Source organism: Macaca mulatta, chromosome 10, assembly GCF_049350105.2.
Source record: "Macaca mulatta isolate MMU2019108-1 chromosome 10, T2T-MMU8v2.0, whole genome shotgun sequence".
NCBI classification, from domain to species: Eukaryota; Metazoa; Chordata; class Mammalia; order Primates; family Cercopithecidae; genus Macaca; species Macaca mulatta.
In genome coordinates, this window is record NC_133415.1 from 58171850 (window position 1) to 58182454 (window position 10605).

A 10605-nucleotide genomic window follows, 5' to 3' on the forward strand; every position below is an offset into this window, starting at 1 on the left:
TTATCTTCCTGCCTAATTGGTATTCTTACTTATGCAACAGACTCATCCCACCATTCAATCATCTTGGAAGCTCAACTCAACCTCAAAGTTCCTAACATATTTAATCACCTGTTCAAATCCTTCTAACAGATTCCTATCTCAGAATAAAAGTAAAATTCCAATGACCTTTGAGGCCCTAGGTAAACAGGCCTCTACCTCCCTCTCTGACTTCAAGCTCCTACAACTCCCTCTGTAATTACTCCATTCCCACTGTATGTGAAGCCTGCCACCCCTCTTTCGTTTGCAAATGGGGATCTAATGCCTAACTCATAAATCACAGGCAGCTATAGTATCTTTGTACTGGACAAAGTTATATTCAAATGATAGTCATTGAGCTTTGAAATAAAAATTATGAGTTCATTATTAATAAAAATATTCAAAGTAAACTATAAATTCCAGTTGGAAGACTAAACCAAATATGGTTTTGCTAAAATTTACCACGTTTATCCTAAATTATGATTTTATAACAAGTAGGTGCCCTTAAAACATTATGTGGTCATAAAAATATGTAATTTGACATATTTTCAGATTTGTTAATATGAATAATAACAAAGCTATACCAACTAAAATATATTAAAAGCTACTTAAAGCAAGGTATGACAAGACACAGCAATGCACTTCAGTTCATCTGGGAAATCTAGAATTAAGTGTCAAAGAAAATCACTTAATTAAATTGTAATTTGAAAAGACTCATTTCAGGTGTAAACATTTCCATTTATACCTTCATCATGGTCTTAACATGTGGCAACATAAAGACATTAAAATTATTATTTAACCAGTACAGGACTATCTACCTGAAAATATGACTCTGTGCCTAATACAATTTTGCAGGTGACACAATGTCTTTTCTCAAAGTAAATCATCTCTCACCTCTACCTTTTATTTCCTAGAAACAAGGTGTGTTTCTAAGCTGATGGAGTAAACACATTTTGCCTTTTATGTTTTCTTATTAAAACAGCTTTGTTGAAATATCATTTACATACTACATCTGTTTTAACTTAAGTTAAACGAGTTTTAGTACATTTACTAAGTTGTGCAGCCATCTCTACAATCCAACTTTAGAGCATTTCCATCACTGCAAGATCCCTCACGCCCTTTAGCGGTCATTACCAGCTTCCAGCCCCAGCCCCTCGCAAACAGTAATCTACTTTATGTCCCTATACGTTTCTCTTTTTTGGATGTTTCACGTAAATGGAATTATACAATATGGTAAACACACTTTTCATCTATTGATTTTTATATTCAACTAGGTTCAACATGTATCCAGAACCAAATGTTTACATTTTCTTTCTAGAAGTTTGAAAATATTTCTCTTCCTTGATACTTACTACTCTTTCTGCTTTCTCTCTCTCATATCGAAAGAGACTTTCTTTTAAATGATCATAGTCATTCATTAGCTTCTTATTTTTCTCTTGGAGCAGGAGGTCTTTCTTTCCACTCTCAATAGAACCTCTTTGGATATTAATTACTCTCTCTTTATGATCCTCTTTCTGATGATCATCATCTAGTTGCTGTTCAAGCCACAGATTTTCACCCTGGAGTTGACATATCCTTTCTTCCACACAGTTCCACTCTCCAGTGGAATTACTCACTTTAGCTTCTGCATTTTGATACATCTCTTTCATTTCCTTTATTTGCTGCTGGGTTTGGCTTAGGTCGTTTTGTAGAGTTTCTAAATCCAATGGCTTTGTTCTGAGAGTATCTCTTGTCTTAGGGAACTTATCTTTTAAGGTATTGAATTTAATTTGTGTTTTAGAAAGTTGTTCAGTGAGAAACTCATTCTTATCTTCAACTTCGGAGATATCAGAACTCATTTTTTCTTGCACAGAAATGTCTTGTGTGTTCTGTAAAGTAAGTTTTAGGTTTCTTTCTGTGTTGCTTTCTTTTTTCTTCAGCAGTTCGGAATTGAGCCTTTTATTCTCAGCTTTGAGATCTTTCAGCTCTTGTTGATCCTGGAATGCTGTTTTTGTTATTTCCTCATTGAGTTTTATACTCTTTTCAAGGGCAGCATTTCTTTCTTTAACAATTTTAATGTCCTTAAGATATTCATTTTCTTTTTCCAAGTTGTCATTTTTCATTGTGAGTATTTCCTGCCTGAGTATAGCAATATCTGTCTTCAAAATGCAATTTTCATCCATCAGATCTTCCGTTTCTTCATGAGTATGAAAATCCTAAATAAAATAAAAGAAAGTTTTAGCTAGTACTCCATAAAATAACATATCATGATTACCTCTGAAGCTAAAGAATAACCTGCACATCCATACACTAAAAAGTTTACTGTCAGTGGATATCCAACAGGAGAAAAAGTTGAAGCAAAACTTTGAACCTTGTAGAGCATAAATTCCAAAAAGTTCAGAAATTTATTTAAAGTCAATGAGTTCATAAAAGTAAACACACACATACACACACATGCACACCAGAGAATTTGTGAGAATATCAGAATTGGAAAAGCCTTTGCCTGAATTACAACAAACCCAAAAGCATAAATTAAAGCATTAACAAATTTGACTAAATTAAAATATATCAAAAAATGCATTTACACTTTGATATCTAACCCTTACACCACCCTATAGTAAGAACCTTAGTTCACACGTATTTGGACAGATAAAATTTCCCAAAGTTATTACAGTTCTGTTTCCCAGATAATATTCTATTGCAATTTGACTCTTTTAACACTTCTATAGTCAGTTATAAGAATTACATTTACTAAATCATAAATCTAGACATTATACTAGTCACTCCTATATACATTCATTGATGAACTCCTCTAGTTACAATAATTTTGAAAAAGAAAGGTTAAAAATATAAGCAAGCTACAGGATTTTCCCCAGGACTTGTGAGTCTATTTCTAGTTCTCCAACAGATCACAGTTACTTCTGTGGTGTAATTATATCAATACAAAATAAAACTTTTATTTTAAAACACCAACGGTAAATAAGATAAAATTTATAGAGCTATTCTTAGGATATCATGAGATTATTTGTGATTGCAATAATTTCTGTTTCTTCTTTATTTTATTTTAGGTACAGTAATCAATATGAAATAGGGAAGTACAAGGAACAATTTTCCTGGGAACAACATTTTTATCAATAGGTTATCACTAAGTATACATTATGGCATGTTATTGTTTGCAAAAGCACTTGGTAATAAAATAATATCCTATGTGGATGCCAAGACTTATAATAAATATTAATAATTTTACCTGTAAGTGTCATCATTCATTTTTAAAAGTGAGATAACATTTCTGATTTGTTTTAGACCTATTATAGTATATATTAAATCAAGTGGATATTATAAGTAAAATTGATAAATAATGCTTAAAATATAGAATTTTTACCAAAGATTGATTTACCTGATTTGGAGTACTTCTTGCAGTTTTTGGTTTCATCTCTAGTGACTGAACAGTCGGTTCAGGTTGTTTTGCTTCAGCTTCTTTCTTATGTTGTTTCTCTTTCCTGTCTAATTCTTCTCTATTTTTTTTGTACAGCATATTAACATTTATTTTTTCTTCATTTTCCTGTTTGAAGGTGCATCTGCAGATAAAGACATTTCTCTTAAAATGCATTTTGTTAAAAAATAAAGAGCTCATCTCTGCAGATGTTGTTTATCATCCTAATAAAACTTCCATGTTCTGGATTATTTTTCCTTTGCAGCTCTCAGATATTTAATTTCTCACTTCAACATCTTCCAAAGAATGCATATACTTGAAAAGTAGTAAGGAAAGGATATTCCGCTATAGTTTCTGTTACTAGTCACTCTAGTATATATTATAAAAAAGGATACTGGAGATTATTCAGTAAAGTTACAAGTTCAAAATTACCTTTTTAAATCACACAATCATAATTACTCCATTATTAGAAAAGATTGTTTACGATCAACTACATTTTTAAAGTTACTATTTATTGACAAGTGTCTAAGTTCACTAGAAATAAAGTTTCATCTTTATGAAATATTGCAGGTACCTCTCCAAATGATTGACAGAGTAAGATGGCACCTTCAGCTGTCCCTCACACAAACTATATCTGCAGATGACTGTCAGCCAAAACTAGGCTAAAGAGTCTAACATCTGTTACCCCATATTTTTTATATTACTTTCTAAGTACTTTCAATTCACCTTGTTATTACATAGATTTTATATATTTATTAACCTATTGTTCATTATGTGTAATATATAATTAATATCCTTAATAAGTGTGTGTATGTTTACACAAGTTATGTTTTCCCGTGAAATCTAGTCCCAGAAATGGAGTTGTTGAGTTAAAGGGATGTCGGGTTATTTGAATTTTTGATACAAAGCACTAAGTTGCTCTTCGGAAATAATTTACCAATTTCATATACCAACGGTGTACGAGAATGCGTTTTTCCTCACATACGCCAACATTGGTAATTACTTTTTAAATATCAGTATGACTTTTAAAAATATATCTTATTTTATGTTAATTTGCATTTTTCTGATTACCAGGCAGGACTAAATATCCCTGGTAAAAATATAAAACTTGTTAATCATAAGGAATATTAGTCCAAATTTGCATTAGTGTATAGCACAATGACAATTACCTCCTGTTAAATACTGCTATAGGCAGCCAGGCAGGGTGGCTCACTCCTGTAAACCCAGCATTTTGGGAGGCCGAAGTGGGCAGAACATCTGAGGTCAGGGGTTCGAGACCAGCCTGGCTAACAGGGTAAAACCCCATTTCTACTAAAAATACAAAAAATTAGCCAGGCATGGAGGCACATGCTTGTAATCCCAGCTACTAGGGAGGCTGAGGCAGCAGAATTGCTTGAACTCGGGAAGCAGAGGTTGCAGTGAGCCGAGATCACACCATTGAACTCCAGCTTGGGAAAGAAGAGAGAAACTCCATCAAAAAAAGAAAAAGAAAAAGAAAAAAAAATCCGTGCTCTAGGCTTACCTATCACGCTCTTCCTTCAGCTTCTTGGGAAACTGCTGAGGATGCATTTCCCCAGTCTTTCTTTGTTGGGGTAATCTGTCAGCAGCAGCTGTGCGATCACATAGATTTTCTGATACTGGTATTTTTTCACTTTTGTTTGTATTATTTCCTTCTTTGACCTTTAATAAAAGTAATATGAATAATAATTGTTATTATTTTATTCAATAAAAAGAACTTTTTCCCTGATTTTTTCACTTGATTCAGGTTAAATGTCACCATTTTTATCATAAAAGTATTTTGTGTTTACTTTAATTTTATCATTGTACATAATGATTATAATTATAAGGTACTCATCATTTTACCATTGAAATTTTTGCCGAGTCTGCTTATTTCTGTTTGAGTGAACAGAAGAATTTTACAAAATTTCAAAAAGGACTCTTTTCCATTTTGTGCTTTTATTCCCATCCACTCTTTGCTGCCTGATATAAATTTTTATGCTATCTGACTGGCAGAAACAGAGAAATAAAAAGACACAGGCGTAACATATGTCTTCTGTCTTTACCACCTGGATTTTACATGAAATAGCCAGATGAAGAAGATGTGACCTTGTGGGGCTTCAGGAACAGTAAAGAAGTTTCCCTTTTCTGCACTAAGCTATTCTTTTCCCCACTGCCTTTTATCTCTCTCTCTCTTTTTTTTTTTTTCTTCCATTTGAATCCTGGGATATCAAAAAAGTAAACGTGCTCCCTGAAGGATGGGAACCAAAGTTTGCCACAACACAAGAAGCAGAGTGAAACTGCTGAGTTTCTAGTGCAGAATTCTGGAAAATGCGATGCTTCCCAGATTTCACATTCAATTACCACAAAAGTTGATAGGTGGAATGTATATGTTCCAGTTACCAACTTTAGCCCTGTTATCTACTGATAATGGGAGTCAAACCAACCAAGACCTATTAAATGTTTCATCTACATCTCCTAAGGTGGCATTCACTAGCATTTCATGGCACCAAATAACATGATACAACTCTATATTGCTGAATTACATAGAAGATCAATTTATCAAATTAGTCAGATATATTAAAAGTCTAACTTGAGCAAAGCAATTTAATGCCTCAGAGGGTGCAAAAAGCCTCATGTGCTTTTACTTTGAAAGAAGAAAATCTCTATCCTTAGAACACAATGTACAGAACTCAACTTCCTCCTAAAGAGTCAAAGGTTAAATTTTTGGCTGATAAATGATGCTTCTTATATGATCAAAATCATACATGCCAAAACTTACTATACTTTATTAAACAACATAAGGTCTGATTCAGCAGAAAAATTGGAAACTGGTGATTTTTTAAAATATGTGGAAGTATATATCTGTTTTCAAAAGTATTTGAAATAACCATGATGGGACTATAAGTTCAAACAGTTTGAGCTAAGCAGATAAACTTGCATACATGTAAACACATTAAACAGACCCATTTGGCTGGGAATATTCATTGCAACTCTCAAGGCGAGATGTGTTTTTGTGGCTCATCTCAGTCATTGCTTCCCTCCCATTGTATTCCCATTCTATTAATAAATAAATGTAACTCATCTCTAAATGAATACAGAAAAAAGAATCTAGAATCTAGAGCTTATTTCTTTAGCAATTTCTTTATGTTTATCTGTTTCAGAAGGCCTCTTGGTATATGGCTGAATTAGTTTCCCAGCCCATACGCCACTTGGAAGACTGAGAGTGAGACTTAGGTTGATTAATGAACAAACATTATGAGAACATTCTCCAGAAGCGTTATTTAGATAGCAGAACTAATCTACTTTGACACATAATTACACATTTAGATAACCCCGCTGTAACTGTACGCATGAGATTTTCTTGAATAGAAAATTTGACTACATCAAATAATTGATAAAGAGAAAAAAGAGAAGCAGCAAGTAAACCTCTGTCTTTTTGAAGTTGGAGTTTCTCTTTCTCCAAAGCCAGGAACTCTGCTTGTAACATGCCCATCTCATTCTTAAACCTTGGAATATCTTGCTGTAAGTCTCCTAGCTATATTTTTGATGTTTTTTCACTATGTGGCAGAGAATAACTCACATTTGATAATTCAAGATTCCTGCTTTTGTAGTTGTTAGCACTGGGATTGTCATATGGTGGCTTCTGGAATAAGCACTATATTGGTTTTCTGTTTTTAGAAGTATCTGTAGCAGCAGAAATACTGTAGCTTTCTATCTGAATCATATGCTTCATTTCTTTGGGGTGGATAAACCACAAATCAAAAAGACTTTCAGGATCTCTAGACGGAGGCCAATACCTAATGTCTAATTTCCAAAGAGTGATATTCGGGTTTATATTTTTTGCTATTTGCATGTCAAACTCTTAATCATCTTTCATTTCAATCATAATTACTAGGTTCCTTAATTTTTTGGTGTCTGTATCATTAAAATTTTTTTCTTCATCTGTGTTAGAAACAAACTATGTGTCTGGTTTGTTATCATTTTTATAGTCTGATTTATTTTCATTTAAATGAAGCTTAGAAGATGACTGCTAAGTATATTTCAGGGACCTGGAGTGGGAATGGAATGAAAGACACTTGCCATGGGCCTCCTCTGTTCAGGTGCTGCCTGGAATGCCACAGAGTTAGACCCTCAAGATGCATCTTCCTCCTCACAATCATGGACATGACTCATCAGATCAGAGGGCACTCCTTTTTTGTTCATCCCTCTTTAGAGTTACTATGTAGAAGCTCTGCCTCAGGGCAAGCAATACTTTTGGAGTTTTCAAAACTTTCACCAATATTCAGCTTGAACTTGTTTGTAATGAATATTAAAGAAAGTCCTGAATATACAGATAGATTCCCGTTATCACAATTCTCACCCAGTTCTGGTTCTTGAGACCTTTTTTTTGGAAGGTGCAAAATGGAAAACAAATTTGCTTGTTTTGTTTCTCAGTTACTGTCTTTTCTGTTGGAGTGCATGTTTTAAAATTGGCTTTAATCAAGTACAAACAAAGAAATGTTAGAAAATAATTAAAATTTAACTGATACTTAATCTATGTGTCGCTACTCTTATATGATGGGATTGTAACTAAAATGTGAAAAATAATTTGCCTTGGCTTAACATAGGAGAGAAACATGAACTGGCAAGCTGAACTCTGTGTTTGTTTGGACTGAACTTAATTCATTATGTGTTAAATCTACCAGAAATGAATTCAAAGATAGGTAGTATTATAAAAGATTCCTCTCTTACAAAGATTTTACCTCAGCATACCAGAAAGAGTGAGCCCCTACAGTGCACATATATTTCTGAAGAGTAACTAGAGACTAGGCAAACACTCAATTATTAAGAGCCAAACTGAACACCACTAAGAAAGAGAAGCAAAATTTTAAATTCCAATTCAAATGATATACTATGATAGTGTTATGTATCTAGATAGACTTTCTGCTTATATCCACTTCTAATATATTTTAAGTTCCACTAGTGATAGTGGATGGATTTTTTAAATTGTAGGAATATTTACTATGTATTTATGTTGAAATAAAGTTATCGTTTGTACCCTGACACCAAAAGTCCCATTCTGCAAGGTAGGATTCTCTTAATAGGCAACTGGGTTGACTTTTATGACCCCATTCACTTCCTGAACACAGACACTGAAGTCAACTGGCGACCACAAAACAGAATAAATCTTTAAACTCGACACTGATGACCAGCAATATAAAACTGCAACATTTGAACCGCTGGCAATGATGACTCCTTTAGCACTAGTTTAGCTCAATGGCCATCATGGTTAAATTGTTCGTAATTTCTATTCCTTAGTAATATGACTCAATATTTCATGTTACCTTCTGTATTAAGAGTAAGGTTATAAAAATAAAAGAAGATTTCTTGCCTCAATTCCAAGGGTAAAGACAACTATGGATTACTAGAGATAGTAAGAATATCTTAGGTTTTGTAACAGGTTAAAATGTTTTAAAAATTGAATATAAAATTATGATCCATTTGATTCTAAAGGTATCTTCTAAAAGGTCATGTCATTTGGTCTATGCTTTCTTACTAAAGCAAAAAAAAAAAAAAAAGAAAACAATGTTAAACAAGAAACTTAAATTTTTATATACCTGTGGTTGCTTCTTTTCGCTTCTTTCATGCCTTTCTTGCTCCTCCTCTGAAGCCACTAGTAAGGCTTGTTCTGTTGACAAATTCATTGGTTTAGTTCAAATGAACTAAGAACAGTTAGATAAAGACTATAATCTTTATAAAAATAGAGAATAAAATTTCTTTGTATTATATATTTTGAGAGTTTAAATGAAGCTTACTGTTTACTGAAATATTTACTTCTTTAAGAAATACTTCTCATTATCCAAAACTTCAACAAAACACTTGGGGAGACACTAGGTATCACCAGGTTCAAGCCATACAAAATCTCAGGGTCACTTACAAATTGTTCCACCCAATATAAATAAACAAAGCTGTTGCAAACAAAACAAATTTTGAAATGCAGTCAAAATATACAATGTAACACTTTACTATGATTCATAACAGTATCTTTTTACAACACACTCATTGAGTTGGCAGTTACTAATAATTTGCAAAATTGTCATTGTTTATACCTTAATTAGTGTTCACCCCATTTTTTACATCACAAATGTTTTCCCCTACTATTCTGAAAAATTTATTTTCATCTTTTAAGACTCAGAATGTAGGCTGGCCATAATAGCTCACATCTGTAATCCCAGCACTTTGGAAGGCCACAATGGGAGAATTGCTCAAGGCCAAGAGTTTTAAGGCCAGCCTGGGAACCATAGATAACATTGACTCTACAAAAAATTAGACAGGTATGTTGATATGTGCCTGCAATCCCAGCTACTCAAGAAGTTCAGGTGAGAAGATCCCTTGAGCCCAGGAGTTTGAGGTTGCAGTGAGTCTCGATCACGTCATTGCACTCCACCCTGGGGCATAGAGTAAGAACTTGTCTCCAACAACAGAAAAAGAAAAAGAAAAAAGGCTCAGAATGCTGTGTGAAGTCTTCCTTCATTCTAGCTGTCTTTCTCCACACACACATGTCTGCTTCATGGGCCTCCCTTAGTACTTTGGCAATTTTTCCAGTGTCACTTTACCACCTGAACTGCACATCATGTCTTTACTTGTTGATCCCCTTTGCTGCTAGGTTGTAGAGGACAATCTTTTGAATCATCTTTGTATAAACAGTCTTAACTTTACTAAATAATTAGTTATTGAGTTCCTGCTATGTGTTAAGCACTGGGGTATAAGGAAGGAAAACAAAAGCTGTCAGCGATGGCTTTCCTAAAGATCATGCATGAGCTGCGACTTAGAGAGTGAGGTTAGCCAGATTAAGTGAGGCAGAGGGCAGGAAAGGGTGAGCACATGCCAGGAAGCAATGAGAGAGGGAGAGAAGCCTCCAAGAGTGTATGTATTTCTCTGCAAAAGAGGAATGGTGAGGGGGCCATTGCCAGCAGCTCAGTAATTCCAGAGAAAAAGGCAGACGGGGAACGGGCTATGGATGAAGATTTGGGCAGAAATCAGTTTTCTTTTTTTCTTCTTTTTTTTGAGACAAGGTCTTACTCTGTCTCCCAGACTGGAGTGCAATGGAATGATCTTGGCTCACTGCAACCCGGCCTCCCAGGTTCAAGCAGTTCTCCTGCCTTAGCCTCCCAAGTAGCTGAGATTACAGGTGCATG

At 34.1% G+C, this 10605-nt stretch overlaps 1 protein-coding gene across 1 annotated transcript; it reads right to left on the reverse strand.

Annotated features, from left to right (window-relative positions):
- Positions 1 to 1316: 1316 nt before the first annotated feature.
- LOC144331500 (putative ankyrin repeat domain-containing protein 20A2) lies at positions 1317 to 3628 on the reverse strand. The gene is made up of 2 exons (XM_077949058.1): positions 3392 to 3628; positions 1317 to 2210 (listed from the first exon to the last, which is right to left on the reverse strand). The coding sequence occupies exons 1-2, from the start codon at positions 3626 to 3628 to the stop codon at positions 1317 to 1319; spliced, it is 1131 nt and encodes a 376-aa protein (XP_077805184.1).
- Positions 3629 to 10605: the final 6977 nt, after the last annotated feature.

Excerpts from the sequence above, each read along its gene's own strand:
- LOC144331500 (XM_077949058.1), bottom strand. The coding sequence starts at position 3,628 with ATGAGCTCTTTATTTTTTAACAAAATGCATTTTAAGAGAAATGTCTTT. Across the intron at positions 2,211-3,391 it reads CAAGAAGTACTCCAAATCAG|GATTTTCATACTCATGAAGA; the intron begins GTAAATCAATCT and ends TATTTTATTTAG.